Source organism: Muntiacus reevesi, chromosome 9, assembly GCF_963930625.1.
Source record: "Muntiacus reevesi chromosome 9, mMunRee1.1, whole genome shotgun sequence".
Classification (NCBI taxonomy): domain Eukaryota; kingdom Metazoa; phylum Chordata; class Mammalia; order Artiodactyla; family Cervidae; genus Muntiacus; species Muntiacus reevesi.
Genome location: NC_089257.1, coordinates 2,051,991 through 2,071,713, shown reverse-complemented (window position 1 = coordinate 2,071,713; position 19,723 = coordinate 2,051,991). Strand labels below are relative to the sequence as shown.

General features: G+C 45.9%; 1 protein-coding gene across 2 annotated transcripts; it reads right to left on the bottom strand.

Annotated features, from left to right (window-relative positions):
- Positions 1-2,203: 2,203 nt before the first annotated feature.
- Positions 2,204-19,451, bottom strand: LOC136174317 (glycine N-phenylacetyltransferase). 2 transcript variants are annotated; one of them, XM_065944388.1, is made up of 6 exons: positions 19,074-19,451; positions 14,302-14,397; positions 8,667-8,774; positions 6,988-7,114; positions 5,304-5,475; positions 2,204-3,053 (listed from the first exon to the last, which is right to left on the bottom strand). In XM_065944388.1, the coding sequence occupies exons 1-6, from the start codon at positions 19,077-19,079 to the stop codon at positions 2,651-2,653; spliced, it is 912 nt and encodes a 303-aa protein (XP_065800460.1). In that variant the 5' UTR covers positions 19,080-19,451; the 3' UTR covers positions 2,204-2,650. The 2 variants fall into 2 exon arrangements, with proteins under 2 accessions (XP_065800460.1, XP_065800459.1); XM_065944387.1 differs by having other exon boundaries at positions 2,206-3,053; positions 19,164-19,451.
- Between the last annotated feature and the right edge of the window lie 272 nt (positions 19,452-19,723).

Below are 19,723 nucleotides of genomic sequence, written 5' to 3'. Positions count from 1 at the left end.
CACACACACATACATATAACGTGCAATACATATATATGGAGTACTACTCAGCCATAAGAGGAATGGAATAATACCATTTGCAGCACCATGGATGGACCTACAGATTATCACAGTAAGTGAAGTCAGCCAGCCAGAGAAAGACAAGCACAGTATGATATTGCTCATACGTGGAATCTAATAAAGCTGATGCAATACAAATGCACTTATTTACAAAATACTCTCCCAACCGTAGACACACCAACTCGAAGCTAAGAAACGGCCCGATGCCCCTTGTGAGGAGCGCAGAGAGCAGCCGACAGGGTCCGCGCCCCAGGGGAGGGCAGACCAGCAGGCTGAGGCCAACAGGGAGACACGCGGCACCTTCTCGCTATCGCCTCCCCACCGGGCGGCCCAGCACCCCAGGCTGGGGGAAGACCCGCTCCCCGCCCGTCCTGGGGAGAGGAGAGGGCCGGACCACAGGGCCAGGGGTCCGGCTGCTCAGCAGCAGTCGGAGGGGCTGCTCTCTGCAGCTTGCCTGAGTCTGAGTATGGAGAGGAAAGAGCCCCGTGTTTGGAGCCCTGAGGACGAGGCGCTGGCTGGAGCCCGTGGCCCTCACTGGCCCACCGCAGCGCTCCCGCTACTGCACCGGGCCGCCCACAGTTTAACGCCAAACAGGCTCCCCAAAGCCAAGTTCCAGCTTTGCTCAGAAGCAAACACCAAGAAGTGTTCCCAAGGACGCAGAGATCCAACCACTTGGGCGCTGTTGGCAGGAAGGCAAAATAGAGCAGACGCCATGAAGAGCAGTAGAGCAGTCTCTCAGAAACGTAAAACTAGAGCTACCACACGAGCCAGCAGTTCTGCTTCTGAGTCCACAGACGAGAGAGCTGGACCCAAGGTCTGGAAAGGCTGTCTTTGCTCCCATGCTCGCTACAGCGTTACTCACAGCAGCCAAGACACAGAAGCAACCTAAATGTCAGGACGATGGGTGGAGACAATGCGGCGCACACCTGTGATGGAATGAGACTCGGCCCCAAAGAAGGAGGACACGCAGCAGCACGCGACAGTGTGGGTGAAGCTGGAGGACTCTCCCCGAGTGAGGCAAGCGGTCACAGCAGGACGAAGAGTGCAAGCCTCCGCTTACATGAGGATCTGAAGTCCTGCTGCTCATAGAAACAAGAAGTGGAGTGGTGGTTAAGAGCAGAGGGAGGCAGGATGAGCTGCTTATCATCGAGTATAGAGCACCCACTGTGTAAGATGAGAAAGTTCTAGAGGTCTGCTCTACAATGCTGTGTTCACAGATGACAATGCTGCCCCATACACTGAAATGTTTGCTAAGATCGCATACTATTTTTCAGCCACAGTAAAATAAATACATAACATTTAAAAGTAGGGGGACAAAGCAGTCAGAGACACAAAAGACATATTTCATCAAGGGAACAACAAGGATTGCAGTTGGCTTCTTTTCACTACAAAAGAAGGCACTGGATTGACAACATAAAAAAGGCTTCAGGAGAAACTGAAAAAATTCTACATTCAGTGAAACTATCCTTCAAAATAAGCACTTAATGTAACTTGTTACTGGAATCTGCGCTGTTTTATGTCTTCGGTACTCAGAAAATTCCGGTGATGCGATGATGGTCACAGATGTGATAAAGAAATCCTGTCTTCGATCAGCAGAGTTTCAGTTCATCTTCCTGAAATGAGGAAGTACTTCTTCCTCGCTGTATCGGCCTGGAGAAATTTTTTTTTCTGCCACTGATACATCCCCAGTATCTTTCTTCTTCGATGATTGTATCCGTGTTACCCTGATTCACTAGAGATGTGTTTGGTGTTTTAAAGTTTTGTGCTGTGCTGTGCGTAGCCAGTCAGTCATGTCTGGCTCTTTGCGACCCTATGGGTTAAAGCCCGCCAGGCTCCTCTGTCCATGGAATTCTCCAGGCAAGAATCCTGGAGAGGGTCGCCCTTTTCCCTCCAGGGGATCTTCCCGACTCAGGGATTGGCAGGCGGGTTCTTTACCCCTGAGCCACCGGGGAAGCCCCGTATAGACCCTAAACAGAGACAAATACGACAGTGCTGGACGCAGCAGTGACACCGCTGGAATAGCGTGCTGCATTCATCCTTTACTGATTATGGGTGCTTTCCTACTGGCCATATGTGTCACAAGAGACTTACGAGCCTGTGAAATAAACCAGACAGAAACAGGAATGCTGCCAGATGACCTCACTTAGATGTTTTTTTAACGTTTCTTCAAAGCATTAACTTTACTTTTTAAATTTATTTCTTAATTGGAGGAAAATTGCCTTCCGACGTTGTGTGGGTTTCTGCCATACAATGGCAGAAATCAGCCATAATTATACACAGGTCGCCTCCCTCTTACTACATGGGGTCTTAAAAAGAAAAAAGTTGAACGCGTAGAAGCACAGAGTGGAGTGGAGGTTGCCAGGGCTGGAATGTGGGGGAAATAGGGAGGTCTGCGGGACCCGAAGGGACGTCCGCGGGTGAGCAGTGGGCAGGGACTCTGGGGTTCTGCGGGTCGCTCACCGCTTGCCCAGCCCCAAACAGCCCACGCTGCCTCCCCGCTGAGGATGAGTCTGTCTTCCTCCCCGCCCAGCCCTCTGCCTCTCTGGCCATGTGTCCAGCCCGCCCAGCACAGCCTCGCGTGAGGGCCCCTTCACAGGGGCACGCAGTTCCACTGGTTCCAACCACGGGGGATGGCGATGTGACGCAGGTTCTCACTGATTCTCCGTACGATTTTGTTGGCTTTGTCTGTGTGGTTATACGCGGGGACGCCGAGCTGGTCCAGAGCCCGGGTGTGGACAGCCAGCATGTGGGAGACGAGCCCGAGGCCCCGGTACTGGGGCAGGGTGGCCCCCATCCGGATCTCTCCCGTCTGGTCCATCAGGGACCAGGACGCAGGGGTCCCCTCCGGCCCCAGCAGGCAGAAGGTGGGGAAGGCCCGGATACAGCGCTCGATGAATCTCTGGCTCCTCTTATTGCCACCAAAATGCCAGAATTTATTCACCAAAGTGGCATGTGTAGGATCCATGGATGAGAGCTTAAACATCTCCTCATTACTATTGAGAAGAAGGAAAAAAAAAACCCTCATAAGTCACACATACTGCGAAGTGTTATATATTTTTTTGCCCCCAAATTGTCTTCAGATGATGCATTTGAGAGCGCAGGCAAAGGCACAGATTCTGCAATGAGGCTGCCCAGATTCATAATTCAAAAGCGTGTGATTTTAACCAGGCAACAAATGTCTCTCTGCCTCCTTCCTTTATAAAGTGAGTCTATTAATTGTACCTTCCTCAAAACCTGATGTAAGAGCAATTACACCACAAGCACCCAGGACTTGTGCCTACCTGCAGTAAGAAGTACCTAAAAGTTAAGTATGGTTGCTGTCGGCAAAGCAGTGACTCAGCATTTAATGAGGGAATTGATAACACCCCATTTTAGCGATAAGAAAAATAGGCAAACGGAAAATAGACAAGTGCCCGAAAGCCCATGCTAGTATCTGGGTAAAAGCAGAGCTTAGGAATCATGCAATCATAGACCGCTGGTGTCAGAGGGCCCTGGCCACCATGGGAGCTGGAGTCCAGAGAGGGGAAGTGGCGTGGAGTGCAGACAGCCCCCGAGGCACAGAACACTGAACCTGGAGCGTCTTCAGGCTGTACAGGGGTTTGGGAGGGGTCTCCTGGTGGGGAACGAGGGGATCTGTACTCATCCCATCACACCTTTAACTATCCACGTGACCGGAACAAGCTATATGTCATCATCCGAGCCTGTTTCTGTCAGGAAAAAAAGGATAAGATCTCCTATCTTGTCTACCTCCGGGGTGACAGCAGAATCCAGCGAGACTGTGGCTGTGGAGGTGTGTCCAGGGGTAACGGGATTCTTGCCCAGTCGCTAAGTCACGTACATGCCTTAGTGCCTCCATGGACTGGAACACGCCAGGCTCCTCCGTCCTCCACTGCTCCTGGATTTCGCTCAAATTCATGCCCATTAAGTCAGTGATGCTGTCTAACCATCTCATCCTCTGCCGCCCCCACACCCCGTCATGAATCACAGCCTTGTCGTGGCGAAGGGGCTTATGTAACCCAATGAACCTATGAGCCATGCTGTGTAGAGCCAGCCAACACGGACGGGCCATAGTGAAGCGTTCTGAGAAAACAGGTCCACTGGAGAAGGACCCGGCAGCCCACTCTATAGCCTTGCCTGGAGAACTCCATGGGAAGTAATGTATGATACTGCGAATGAAGCCTTTCCAGCCATTTCAACACACAGAGGACCATATGACTGGGCATCTCTGAAGAAACAGCATTTGAGAGTATGCGTGACATTAAAGAGACAAGTATATGAGGATCAGAGGGAAGGACATTGTGGCAAGACAAAGGGCAAATGCAATGGCCCAAAGCCATGTGTGGGTGTGTGAGATCAAGTTGCATAAAGAGGGTCAGAGCTGCTGGTAGGAGTAAGCAAGAGCGACGGGATAAAGTCCAAGAGGTGATGCGTTCCAGGTCTTTTGGACCTTGGAAGTCAATAAAGGACTTTGACTTTGATTTTATTTTCTTGGGCTCCAAAATTACTATAAACGGTAACTGCAGTCACCAAGAAAAAAAAAAATTCTTTCTCATTGGAGGAAAAGCTATGACAAACCCAAACAGTATATTAAAAAACAGAGATACCACTTTCCTCACAAAGGTCCATCTAGTTAAGGCTATGGTTTTTCCAGTGGTCATGTATGGATGTGAGAGTTGGACGGTGAAGAAAGCTGAGTGCCGAAGAATTGATGCTTTTGAACTGTGATGTTGGAAAAGACTTGAGAGTCCCTAGGACTGCAAGGAGATCCAACCAGTCCATCCTAAAAGAGATCAGTCCTGGGTGTTCATTGGAAGGACTGATGCTGAAGCTGAAACTCCAATACTTTGGCCACCTGATGCGAAGAACTGACTCATTTGAAAAGACCCTGATGTTGGGAAAGATTGAGGGCAGGAGGAGAAGGGGACGGCAGAAGATGAAATGTTTGGATAGCATCACCAACTCAATGGACATGAGTTTGGGCAAACTCCTGGAGATGGTGAAGGGCAGGGAAGCCTGGCGTGCTGTAGTCTGTGGAGTGTCGAGAAGTCAGACACGACTTAGGGACTGAACAAGAACAGCAAACTGAGCCACCTCAGTGGCTTCTGGCAGGTGAATGGACGTAATCCACATTACATGCTGAAAGCATCGTTCTGGAAATGGATTGCGGGGAGCCAAGAGTGAATGTAGGGATAGAGCTTGGGAGGCTACTGCAACAGTGAAAGAGCATCTTTTTTCAAACTCACATGGCTTTGGGTGCACCATACCCAACAGGTAAGTTCTTTGTCTCTGGCAGGGAAGGAAGCAGTTTCCTCGCTGTCTCAGGCATCACGTAGAGAATGCACTGTGTGTGCTCGACCTTAACAAATTTAGCGACTGCAATATTCTGTATCACCCCATTCAGGCTGGACTGTGAACCTAGAGAGGGGTAAAGTTAGGAGAGGAGTGACTGCCCTTGTAGATGGATGCTTCAGGAAGCTTCCCAACAGACACGTCCAGGATTTAAAGTCAGCAACTTTGCTTCTGGTGTTGCAAGTGACTGTGAACTGTGGCCACATCACTGCGTAAAGCTGTTTGCTCTTACCCAATACAGAGATAAGACTAGAAATACTGTGGAATCAAGCACACGTGGTATTTAAAAAATCATAGCCAAACTTGGGCTTCCTTGGTGGTCCAGTGGTTAAGAATTCGCCTGCCACTGCAGAGGACATGGGTTCGATCCCTGATCCGGGCAGATCCCATGTGCCTCGGAGCAACAAAGCCCGCTCTCTTGGAGCTTGTGGTCCACAACAAGAGGAGCCACGGCAATGAGAAGCACGCACAGTGCAACGGACAGCAGTCCCTACTTGCTGCAACTAGAGAAGGCCCATGGCAGCAAAGACCCAGCACAGAAAATAAATAAAAAAAGAAATAGTAGCCAATCTTGCTTGTGTACGGATGACATGCCCTGGTATTGGTCTAATACCGCATTTAATCCTTACATTAACCATATGTATTGCACGCATGCTCAGTCATGTCCAACTCTTTGCAACCACACGGACCACAGCCTGCCAGCCTCCTCTGTCCATGGGATTCTCCAGGCAAGAATACTGGAGTGGGTTGCCATTTCCTCCTCCAGGGGCTCTTCCCGACCCAGGGATCGAACCCACATCCCCTGCATGGGCAGGCGGATTCTTTACCACTGTGCCCCCTGGGAAGCCCAGCCACAATTTTAGGTACTTCTATTATCTTCATTCTTTATATGTGAGGGAACTGAATGATAGATACGTTACACCACTTGCTGAAGATCACAAAGCAAGCAGTAGGCAGAACAGGGATGTCACCCAAGGGAGTCTGATTCCAGCAGTGACAGGTGTTCCTGTGACTGGGGACATGTCCATGGCACAAGAGCTTATCATTCCAGTTGTGGCTCAGTGGCAAAGAATCCACCCGCCAGTGCAGGAGACACAAGAGCCTCAGGTTCGATCCCTGGGTCGGGAGGGTCCCCTGGAGAAAGAAATGCAACCCACTCCAGTATTCTGGCCTGGAAAATCTCATGGACAGAGGAGCCTGGCGGGCTGCAGTCCCTGAGGTTGCAGAGCTGGACACGGCTTAGCAACTAAACAACAAGCGACAAGGTCAGGGGGCTCTGCTCTCACACCCAATCACCCTAAGGGATCTTCAGTATGTCTGCAAAACACATCAGGAATCCTCGTCTAACAAGAACTTACATTACTCACATGTTGTTGAAAGAACCCTACAGTCTGCAACGCTTGAATTCAACTCCACTGAAGAGATGGTGTTAGCCGACACAGGAGTGACCATCAAGCTGAGTGTCTGGGGTCTAGTAGGAAATACTGACCATAGGGGATTGTACTCAGGATAAAGTGACGCTCCAGGTATAGATATGAGCAGTCCCTGCAGTGGACAGATCCCAGATCCCTTACGTACTTTGGATCTGCAAATGTTGTTTCCAGTTGATGACATCTGATGTGGTAAGGGACTCCTCACAGTTCTTAAGATCCTTAGAAAAGATTTGGTAGGTGTTGGTGTAGTGATCAAAGTCATCTGCCATCTCCTGTTTGGGTAATATAAATAAATCAAATTGTTCATATCCAGTGATTGGAATACTTGTTTGGTATTTCATTATACAGTGCTATTTTACAAACTAAATATTGCTATTTTTCTTGGTGTGCTATCATCATTCCTGAATGATTTTCACCATACAACTAAATCAGGTATTTAATGAATGATTCCACTTACAAGTAACAAAAACTCGATGAAGGTATTTTTATGTTGCATGACAATTTCAAATCAACCAAACACTTACCAGTTTAGAGTGCATTCTTCAGGGATTCTACAATCCTCAGGAGAAAGAATGAATTTTTGTTAAAGACAAGCTTCTGTTGCAAGAGTAAAAGTTACTCTGTTTCAAAGCCTTGGAACAAATGCATTATGAGGACAATATTGAAATAGGCACAGGTAACCTTGCATTAGAATTCTCACATGTCATAAAGCTGTACAGAATGAAGACCCAGGATGCCTTTAAAATGTAAACTGCAATGCACTGTTTAAAAAATAATTCATTTTCCCAACAAAGCTGAAACACAAAATTTGCTCAAAAACATTGTCTCAAAATTAACAAATAAAAAACGAGACTATTTTGAAGCTGAGAGAAGAAATCAGAGAAATCTACCCAACAAGGGCAGAATAGCTGGAAATCGTTGACCAGAAATGCCCTCCCCATCATAGCACCAGCAATTTGTTTCTAAAGACTGCATAAAAAAGTGAATGTTATTCTTTTTCAATTTCAATAGTTCAAGTATCTTTACTTTTGTATTCTGTTTAATTTGGTATTTTTAAAAAAATTCACTACACATTTAAATTTTACTTTCAAATAATTCATCAAATGATACTATACAGTTACATATTTTTGCATGTGGGAATTTTTATACTTTATTTTCAATATGCTTATAACATATTTATATTTGAAACAGATTAGCAACTTAGTTTGAGTGATTTTTAAAAGTCTAGTACTGAAAATATATCCCCAAATACAAGCATCATAATTTGTTCTTTTTATTTCCTTAACATTATCATCGGAGAAGGAAATGGCAACCCACTCCAGTGTTCTTGCCTGGAGAATCTCATGGCCAGAGGAGCCTGGTGGGCTGCAGTCCGTGGGGTCGCAAAGAGTTGGACACAACTGAAGCGGCTTCTCACACAAGGTTATTATATTTACCTTCACACATGCTGGGATGTTCCTTTCTAGGCTTAGAACACAACCTCTGTTCTTGTCAACCTGTCAAAAACCTATTATTCTTCAAAATTCACTTTTGGCAAAATGTCTTCCATGAAAGCTCTCTGGTCCTTGCCCTGCATCCTGACATCAATCGTCTCATCATCTCTTGGCCAGTGCTACTCCTGTATCTCAAATATTTACAGTATATTTTCACACCTTGTTGTATTTGTTTTGCTTGTCAGTTTCCCTCCAGACTCTAAGTTCTTGAGCACAGGGACCTGTTCACTCTCACTGCATTTCGTTTCTGTATCCCCAGGGTCTACCACATTGCCAGACACATAGCCAAAACAAACACAGATGCACATTCATTCTACCCCTGGCCCCTTACCTGCTCCTGAGGGCGGATAACCACTGTCTTAAAATCAGGCCAGTTGTCCACCAGGGCCTTTAGACCAAATGGGTTTCCCTGGTTCATGTGGAAGACGGTCCCATAAACCTGCAGTGTCCCGAGAAAGTGAGAGGGGCAGCTTATCAGGAAGGGATTGTGAAGCACCTTGTTTGATCAGGACAAGGTTTATTTCTATGAAATCAGGTTAAGTACCTAAAAGGGCCTTTATTTTGGTCTTCACGGTCTTCAGGTTTTACCTTTTTGCTCCAAATGGAAATAGACTTTGGGTAAAACAGTGAGAATATTATGTTGTGTGTGTGTGTTAGTTGCTCAGCCATGTCCAACTGTTTCTGACCTCATGGACTGTAGCCCGCCAGGCTCCTCTGTCTGTGGAGTTCTCCAGGCAAGAATACTGGAGTGGGTTGCCATTTTCTTCTTTGGGGGATCTTCCCAACCCAGGAATCGAACCCAGGTCTCCTGCCTTGAAGGCATATTCTTTACTGTCTGAGCCGCCAGGGAAGATCAAATATTTTTTTATTATATTTTAAAATCCAGATATATAAAATGAATAAGTTAAAATCATCTGCTAACACATTGTAGAATTTAGGGTCATATCTTTCCATTTTACTCCTTTTATTTACACACACACATAGTCTTCAGGGTTCCCTGATGACTCAGTCAGTAAAGAAACTGCCTGCAATGCAAGAACCCGGGTTTGATCCCTGGGTCAGGAAGAGCCCTTGGAGAAGGGAATGGCAACCCACTCCAGTATTCTTGCCCAGAAAATTCCATGGATAGAGAAGCCAGGTGGGCTACAGTCCATGAGGTCACAAAGAGTCGGACACGACTGAGTGACTAATACACACACACAGGTTTTAAACATGAAATTAATTACCTAATGCATATTAACTTAACATCTGTTCCCACCCTCGCCACATCCACATACACACTATACCATGAGCATGTTTCTGAATCAATAAAGACAAATCTATATAATCATTTTTTATGGTTGCATAATATCCATTATATGGAAGGACTACTTCAGTTTTACTCTGCCTTATTGCTGGTCACCTCAGTGTTTTCTAATTTTCAACAGTTTATTTTTCAATGAACATTGCTTTTGCATAAATCTTGGTAAATATGTCTGATATTACAAATTCTACAAGGGGAGTTTCTGGGTCAAACATCAACTGTTGTTTAAATATTTTATTTTTCTTGCACATGCTTCCGAATTACCCTCCATAAAGGTTCAATGAATTCCCATCTATGTAAAAAGTAGAGACAGAGCATTGTGTTAACAACACAAGCTTTGGTGGCCAAGGTCCAAGGGCATTGCTTATTGGGCAATTTTTTAAATCTTTGCAACCACTTGTTCAAACACTGGTGCCCTCAAAACATTGAAGAGGCTGAGAAAGAGATTGTCCAAACGGGAATGAGCCACGTGGTTGGGGAGAGGAAAAACAGCAATCCACACAAGGGTGGACCTTAGGACCTAGATGCATTGAAACAAGATGCCTTAGCAGATGGCAGGGAAGAATGCCAAAGACCAGTGCCCAAAGGAAAGGCGGCTATTTGAATGACAAAGGACCACCTCTCACCCTGTGCTTCCCTACTCTTGCCATGAAATGTCAATGTCAGACTAAGGGGAGAGAGGAGGAGGCAAACTCTTACTTTGATGTTGAAACTTTGACTCAACTGAGTTTTTATAAATTAAGTTTCTGCCATCAGCAGATGCGCAACATAGAAATTAAATGCAGTTTTAAGGAAAACAAAATATACGTTTTTCAACGTGACATTTGGAACCAGTGGCATTTATACACACATTTCTGTGTGCATGACAGTGTCATTTAAGCAGAACATAGTGACTCAGGTAGCCACTACATAGTGAAGGGACTGAAATCAACATGTGAGGTGAATCTACTTGGTTTCCTCTGCTTGGGAAATAGATGGGCAGTCACTCAGGCTGCAACACACAAATTTTTCTCTCATCTGAGACTTATTAGCAAGTAGTCACTGAGTTTTAGGTCATACATTTGTAACAAGAATAAATTTTACAAATATCCTAGATTTCTGCTTATGGGAAAAAAGCTATGTCATCAAAGAACCAGGTGAGTAGAGAGGAAAAGAACCTCAGTAAAACTGAGGATCTCATACTGAGTTATTTTGCCTTACAGTAGAGTTGGGCTAAGATTAGCAGTGCCAAGAATTATCTCCAAAAAGTTGGGATCCTCTTAACACACGAAGTAAAAAACAATTCCAACCCCAGACACAGAGCATAAAAGGAAACAATCTAACTTGGAAAATTTTTCAAAGTAGACACTTAAGATAGAAATAACTCAGGCACCTAACTGATTTAGTGCCTCCCTCTCCTCCTTCTGAGAAAATACTTCTGAGGTTATGTTCAATACGTGGTGTGGTTCCTGATACTCAGTAAGTGTCCAAGAAGTATTGGCTATTAACTTTATCATATCTTATTTAATCCTCCAAGCATCTCTGCAAGGTAATGATAGCCCTGCTTAGGACTTCCCTGGTCTTTCAGATGGTGAAGCATCTGTCTGCAAAGTGGGAGACCTGGGTTTGATCCCTGGGTTGGGAAGATCCCTTGGAGAAGGAAATGGCAACCCACTCCGTTATTCTTGCCTGCGGAATCCCGTGGGCAGCGGAGGTTAGCAGGCTACAGCCCACACGGTCTCAAAGCGTCAGACAGGACTGGGTCACTAGCACACACACAACCCTGTTTAAGGCTGAGGACTGTCTTCCAGGAGTACTTACTTCCTCGTTTTGCTCATTGTACATGCACGAGCACTGAGGTTCGTGCAGTGTTACGCAGACAACCACGAATCTGTGGGATCGAAGCCGCCTGACCCCTGACCGTGGTCCTCTCAACAGCTCCCCGCCCTCCGCCTTGGTGTGGTGTGTCCTGGGCTGCACCAGGCGCCGGGGGCTCAGTCTACACAGACCCTAACCACGTGTCAGGGCACCAGGGAACACGTCACGCCCGACTCTTTGTGACCCTTGGACTATAGAGTCCTTGGGGTTCTCCAGGCCAGAAGTCGGGAGAGGGTGGCTGTTCCCTCCTGCAGGGCATCTGCCCAACCCAGGGACTGAACCCAGGTCTCCCGCATGGCAGGCAGATTCTCTGCCAGCTGAGTCACAGCGGGAGCCCCACCCCCGACCTCACCCACCCTGGCCAAGAAAGGATGTGATATGATGCTATTCCTTCCATGTTTCCCATCAGCAAGATCAGTATAATCAACTCTACTAAATTATACGTCATATTCGTGCTGCTCTGAGAAGTCTGAAGCTGTGATTCATCAATAAAAGTAAAAGCATTTATTTTAGAGACCAGCCCTGTATGCCAACAGAGTTTATACTTAAGGCTTTTGTTGTTGTTGTCTATTGTTTTTGTGTATCTTATAAATTGTATTGGTTTTTAATTCAAATTGTCCATTGCTAGTACACAGAAAAACAATTTTTGTATTTCGTATATTCACCCTAAAGCCTTGGCTAAACTTAGTTATACATCTAGGAGCTTTGGGAATCTGTGTTTCTTTTTGGTAGATTCCTAAAGATTTTTCTCATTAGACAATTATACCATCTGTGAATAAACACTATTTTATTTTTTTCCAATATGAATTTTTCTTATTTCTTTTTCTTATCTTGTTGTGTTGGCTAGGATATCTAGTACCATTCCCACCAGGAGTGGTGGGAATCTTAGGTATAGATTATTCCAGTACACTTGTCATCAGGTTGAAGAAATGCCCTCCTATTTCTAGTCTGCTGATAGTTTTATCTTTATCAGAAACATTACATTCTGTCAAACATTTTTCTGCATCTATTGAGAGAGGATCCACGGCTTTTCTTCAGTCTGTTGATAGCAGTGAACTGCACTGATTGACTTCTGGATGCTGAATCTGCCTTGCCTTTCCAAGATGAACTTACCTTGGTTATGATGTATTACCCTTTTGATATGTTGACGGATTTGTCTTGATATTATTTTGTTAATGGATATCTCTGTCCACAAAGAATATTGTTCTGTAGTGTTCTTTTCAGTATCAGGTTAATTCTGGACTCATAGAATGATTTGGGAAGTGTTTTCTCCTCTGCTCCATTCTGCAAGGGTTTATGTGGAAGTGATATTATTTCTTCCTTATGTGTGAGATAGAAATTGCCACTGACAATATCTGAGCATGGAATTTTCTTTGTTGGAAGGTTTCAAACTACAAAATCAGTTTCTCCAATAGATACAGGGCAATTTAGGTTGCATATTTCTTCTTCAGTGACCTTTGGTGAGTCATGCTTTTCACAGAATATAAAATGTGAAATTTATGGACTTCAAAAAGTTCATAGTATTGAAAATTGTTTTCACTGGAAGTGCCAAGTCTTAACCACTGGACTGCCAGAGAAGCCCCTAGACTGTTATCCTTTTCAGTTTAAGCACTTAATGCTATCTGCTTCTCTGTTATCAACTGCTTTAGTTGCATCCCAAAGCTTTTCATACATTGTATTTTTATTTTCATACAACTAAAATGCTTTCTAATTCTCCTTGCAATTTTAAGCTGACTTATTTAGAACTGTGTTGCATACTTTTAGAAATTCAGGTATTTTCCAGATACCTTTCAGGGTTTTGGGTTTTTTTTTTTTTTTAGTTTAAGTCTGTATTGTTCAAGAGCATACTTGCTATATTTCAATTCTTCTAAAAATTTTAAAAATATGGTCTATTTTGCTAAACATTCCATGTGCACTTGAAAATATTATGTACCCTGCCATGGCTGTGGGAAGCATTCTGTGAATCTCGATTTATTCTAGTTGGTTCATTTCATACACAGTAAGCTCATAAATGTGTGTGTAGGTTTTCTGCCTCTCCTACAGATTACTGCGGGAGGAGTGTTGGGCTCTTTATACCTGCGTGCTTCCCTATTTCTTCTTTCAGTTTTACCAGTTTTTGTCTCATGTACTGTGAGCCTCTGTTGATGGGTGTATACATTTCAGGCTTTCTAGTATCTTCTTGGTGCATTGATTCCCTCATCATAATGCAGGGGCACTCCTTATCTCTAGGAAAGGCCTCCTCCCTTTGTAATATATATTATTGCAAGAAAAAACACTCCGCTTCCCTATGGCGCATGTGATGATCTACATGTCTGTTGTGCATAGATCATTCCTTAAACATAATTTCTGTCTCACTCGAAGTTAAACCTAATCCTTGGGGGTTGACAAAAACAGAATTTGACCCATTATTAATTACAAAGAAGAACCAGAATCGATAGCTTTTCATCAGGCACTTGATTGATTGATAAGAATAAACATTGGCTTTGCCAATTCTGGGGAAAAAGAACCTTCCAGAGTTACATAACATGAGTTGAAGGGGCGCGAGGGACGCTTTGGCATCGTCACACGGCAAAGAAGGGAAGGGCTCCAGCCACAGCGTCGCCACTCCCTGCTGGCATGACGACCTTGGGCAGGTCATCTCCCTGACCCCCCTTCCTCCGTGCTTCTGCAGACAGGGGGGGTGAACCAACGAGCGCCGGGTGAGTGAGCTCGCACGGAGTAGGCGCTCAGGGAGGCCTCGTTCCCTTTCCTGCCTCTCCTTAAGCTGCTCCTGGCCCTGGTCCCCTTAAGGACGTTCCACTCTCACCTTTAAGGACTCAGGGAGACTCGTCCGCAAGGACTTCTCTAACATCTTCAGCAGGTGGGGGCCTTGTAACTGGAGCATCTCGGCAGGTCCCTTAATCTAAAGAGAGGATCAGCAAGCAAGGAATGAGAAGTGCTGGAAGACGCGCAGAGACGCCCACGGCCCTGTCTCCTGGGAAACAGCAACAGTTAAAAAACAAAACAAAACAAAACCGCCTCCACTGCCTTCATGTTTCTGAGGGTCTTCCTGCAAGGAACTGCCCTTCTCCCATTGGGCTTAAGCCTCACCGCGACCCTGACGTCATCTGTGACAAGGCCAGGTACTAATCCCTCAAACTCCCCATCTTCAACAGCTCATACAAGTCAACGTAAAGAACCTCAGACAAACAGGCAAACACCCCACTGAAAGGGTGTGAGAACTGGATTCGTTCTAGCTGTTTGCTCTCCCTTCCGACACGCTTAGGCGGACGGCTTATCCCCACTGAGCACCGGCCACAGCGTGTTCTAACGGCTTAGCAGGGCTGTTGGCTTGACAGAGCATTAATCGTCTTCTCTGCTGCACACAGTCCTCCGCACTGCGATCCACTCTCAGCCCAAGCCGACACCGGCGTTCAGAACGATCCTCCGTGACACCCTGCCGACTCCTTTCCATAAAATAACCCTCTTCTGCCTCACCTTTCCGATGTTTGTAGATCTTACCGTCTGAGAGTTCTTCTGATGAAATAATACCCTCTTCCTATTTCAGCACTCCTTTTCCCTCTGGAAATAATCCTTTCAAATAAAGTCTCTCCTTACCAAAGTCTGGCTTTGATTTTTATTTAAGGGTATTTTGCTATAGTTTCATCATAATTGAAATAGACTTGTGTGACTAGCCGGGAAACCTAAGTACTGATTTAGTCATCCATGCAGTCATTTGCTTATTCAATCACTCATTAAGTTTTAACATTTATTGAGAACTTAACTGTATTCAACAAATGAGTTCAGCTAGGCTGAACTACATTTCCCAGAATTCCCTTCCCTTTATGTTTCCACTTAGGGTGGACCACAGAGATTCCCTGGTAGCTCAGCTGATAAAGAATCCGCCTGCCATGCAGGAGAGCTCAGCTCGATTCCTGGGCTGGGAAGATCCCCTGGAGAAGGGAGAGGCTACCCGCTCCAGTGTTCTTGGGCAGCCCTTGTGGCTCAGCTGGTAAAGAATCCACCTGCCATGCGGGAGACCTCAGTTCGATCCCTGGGTCGGGAAGATCCCCTGGAGGGAGGCATGGCAATCCACTCCGGCATTCTCACCTGGAGAATCCCCGTAGACAGAGGGGCCCGGCGGGCGACAGCCATGGGGTCACACAGGGTCGGACATGCCTGAGCAGCTAAGCAGACAGCACGGAGAGATTCCCATGGAAAATCTGGTAGCGGTCGTTCAGTCGCTCAGTCCTTTCTGACCCTGTGACCCATGGACGGCAGCACGCCAGGCTTCCCTGTCCTTCACTATCACCCGGAGTTTGCTCAAACTCATGCCCATCGAGTCGGTGATGCCACCCCACCATCTCATCCTCTGCTGCCCCCTTCTCCTCCCGCCTCCTGTCTTTCCCAGTGGAAAACCCGGAGAGCAGAATTAAAGCAGCGGGCATTCTGCAGCTGACCTCAGGGATGCCCAGGTGGCTCCGTGATAAAGAATCTGCCTCCCAATGTAGGAGACTCAGGAGACATTGGTTCAATCCCTGGGTCAGGAAGATCCCTTGGAGGAGGAAATAGCAACCCACTCCAGTATTTCTGCAGGAAAACCCCACGGACAGAGGAGCGGGCAGGTTGCACAAAGTTGGCCGTGGCCCAAAACTGAAGACGTAAGGTCGTAGCTGGGCTGGCAAGTGCTTCTCTCTGCCCTGGGTCTGCCTTCAGCCTGTCTGTCACCTGGGACGGGGGAATAGTAACCCCTTAGTGGTGTGCAAATGTTTTCTCCCATTCCATAGATTGTTCATCGTGTTGATTCTTTTGCTGTGCAGAAACTTTTTAGTTTTATATAGTCCCACGTGTTTATTTTCTGCTTTCAATACTTGAGCTTTTGCTGTCATATCCAAAAATTCCATTGCCAAGGCCACGCTCAAGGTCGTCCCCCCATGTTCTCTTCTAGGAGATTTATGATTTCAGGTCCTAGTGCATTTAAGCCTTTAATTCATTCTAGGTTAACTTTTTGGGGTGTTCTTTGTATCTTGATTGTAGCTGCTGTGGGCAGCCACTGAGGCTGGTAGGAGTCACCCAAGTCCTGTAAACATGTGTTCTCTTTACTGTGAGGTGTGCTGGGCCCCTCTGCTGTCCTGCTTTCCCACACAGGGCCACAGAATATTTCTTTACCTCAGGATCTGATTTAACAGCTCTGGCCTGTCTTCATTTGGTTTAGGCCCTAATTCCAGAAGACCTTCAAAACCCAGCTTTTGTTCCCATTTCAAAGTCTTCCTCAAAGTTCCCTTTTCTCTGTATTGACACCCTTTAGTTCCTCAATCCAAACAGAACAGATCACTCTCTTTTCTGTACTCCCCACAGATTATGGACACATTTCAGTCAAAACTTGTTACAGCAAATTACAGTTTGCCTTCTAGATTATCAGTCCTCTGGGCAAGGCCCTAAATAATTGACTCTATTGTTATCAATGTTCTACAATGTTAATTGTGCCTGTGTTAATGTAATAAGACCTCAGGTACGCAGGAGGAACTCAAAGTTTATTGATTCCATATGTGACATTCTTGCATAAACATAGCCATCTCTTTAGTCACTCTGCTTAGCAAAGGAAAAGACTCATTCTTTCATTCAACAGGTGTCGGCAGAAGACCAGCTACATTCTGGGCTTGGGCATTCCTACCAGATGTTTCTTTGAAAAAAAGACTCAGACCAGAAGAGAAGTACCTGTGCCATGTCTTGGAAAATATCAAGACAGTAGAAGTGTATCATTTCTAAACATTAATCAGACATCGCCTGCATGCTAAGTTACTTCAGCTGTGTCTGACTCTTGCGACTGCAGCCCGCCAGGCCCCTCTGTCCATGGGATTCTCCAGGCAGGAATCCTGGAGTGGGTGGCCAGGCCCTCCCCCAGGGGATCTTCCTGACCTGGGGATCGAGCTCCTGTCTCTTACGTCTCTGCATCGGCAGGCGGGCCCTTTACCGTTAGTGCCACCTGGGAAGCCCATTCAGACATCAGCGAGGAGCATTTCACAAAAAGATTGCATGAGAATAAATAAGCTGAACGTGATGCCAGATTACTGGGGATAGAATATTAACGTTCTGACAAGTACATTTGGGAAAGCTTTCTGTGCTTGCATATATGTACACACACACACACAGATTGAACACAAATATAACGTCCAATAAATGCAGTTGACTAAAACTGAGGAGGCTCATTTTAGGGGGTTGCCAGCCTTGATAACAGCCAAAGTCCAGTGAAGCACAGTTTGAGATGTTTGACAAATCCATTCCAGTACTGGGAATTTATCCAAAGAAAACTGTTCAAGTGAAGAAAAATACTCTGAAAAAGGTTGAAAGCAATACAATATTAACTCACAGGGATGTACTGGACACAATCTCAGTGTCTCCCTATAAATATAATTCATGTAAACATGATCTATTACTATTTTACTACTCTAAAACCCATTTTATTTATTTTTTTATTTTATTTATTTTCTTTTTGCGTGCATGGACACAGACTGCCTCTGCCACAGGTTTATAGCCCTATCAGAGTCATTTTTCGAGCCTCTTATAGCTGGCGATCAGACGGCCTCTTTGGCCAGTCTTTTTTTGTAGCACATAGAGGCCATCCCCCCTGCCCCCCGCCCTCGGCTGTGGTCCTACTCTTTATTTACTTTTTACTTTTTTATTTTTTCATTTATTTTTATTAGTTGGAGGCTATTTACTTTACAATACTGAGTGGGTTTTATCATACATTGACATGAATCAGCCATGGATTTACATGTGTTCCCCATCCCGATCCCTACTCCCACCTCCCTCCCCATCCCATCCCTCTGGGTCTTCCCAGCGCACCAGCCCTGAGCACTTGTCTCATGCATCCAACCTGGGCTGGCGATCTGTTTCACCATAGATAATATACATGTTTCGACGCTGTTCTCTAAAACCCATTTTAACATGAAGGTTATATGTTGCCACATGAGAGTCTTAAAGATGAACATGAAAAGGATGGACATGACACTGCAAAAATCCTAGAGGCCTTTTTGTGTGCATATTACATAAATCACAGACAATGAAAATTTAGAAGGAAACACCAAATTATATACGAGCATTATAACTGAGATTTTAAAAATTACATTTCTTTTTTATGGTTTTAAATTAATATTAATCCCATCTGGATTGGAGTCTGTTGACTACAATCTACCTTGTCTTCTGGAAACTTTAAGAAGGGCACTCAATTTCCCTGGCCATCGCTTATCCACGGCGGAAAAAAAGTCTGACTACCATACAACACTACTAGGGAATTGAATAAGATCATGTTTGCCCGGCATGTCTACAAACTGTTACATAAACATCACCCAAAGCCGCATACTTCTTCCTAGAAGCTGTTACCTTTTCTGGCACCTCATCCATTAACAGGAAGCTCCCAAATCACTCCACATTTATGTGTCAATTCAGAACAGAAGCCTGTCCTTCCCCAGGGAGACCTTCTTACAGAATCAGGACAGTACCCGCACACACTGCATGCCTGACGCAGATTTCTCCAAGGGAGCCACTTCCTCTCCGCCCGGCATAACTCTCAGCACTGAGGGGCTCAGACACTCTCACCCACATCCAGCAGCAGCATCTTGCTTCGTTTGCTTCAGTGAGGAGCCGGGGCTGCGGCGTCTCAGGGCAGCGATCCTCCGTGGTTCTCACCTGTGACACTGTCTTCCCACTGAGTCTGCCGAGATCCCCCCCAGAGACAACAGGCAGAAGGGCATCCCAGACGATGACAGCTCTCCTCTGGCTCCCGTGGTCTTGGAGGTGTGCGTAAATGTGAGCCCCAACCTGCCGAGCTGAGAGTCCTGCCTGAACCCACGGAGCAGGCTGCTCTTCCAGGGCTGGGCGTGGGGAGTCCCTCCCCCAGGCCCTGTGCTTGGCAGACAGACCCCTGAGGCTCGCTTTTCTAGAGGTCTGAGCTGCTTTCTGATCCCAGACGTCCTTCAGTCCTTCCAGCGCTCAGCAACTCTGAACTCTGAGATCCCGGAGGCAGGCAGGATCTCTACAGGCAACGCCTGCCTGCCGCATCCCCTCCCTTTTCATGAATACCTGCCGCAAAAGCAGGAGACAGGCACTGTTAGAACTCATGTAGAGAAGCAGAGCTCTTTTTTTAAACATAAGAAATTACTTACTTGGAAAGACTAAAGGGCCTAGAAAGTACCCCCATCCCACCTTTAGAATAAGTTTGTAAACCTCAACTGGAATAAACAGAAGGA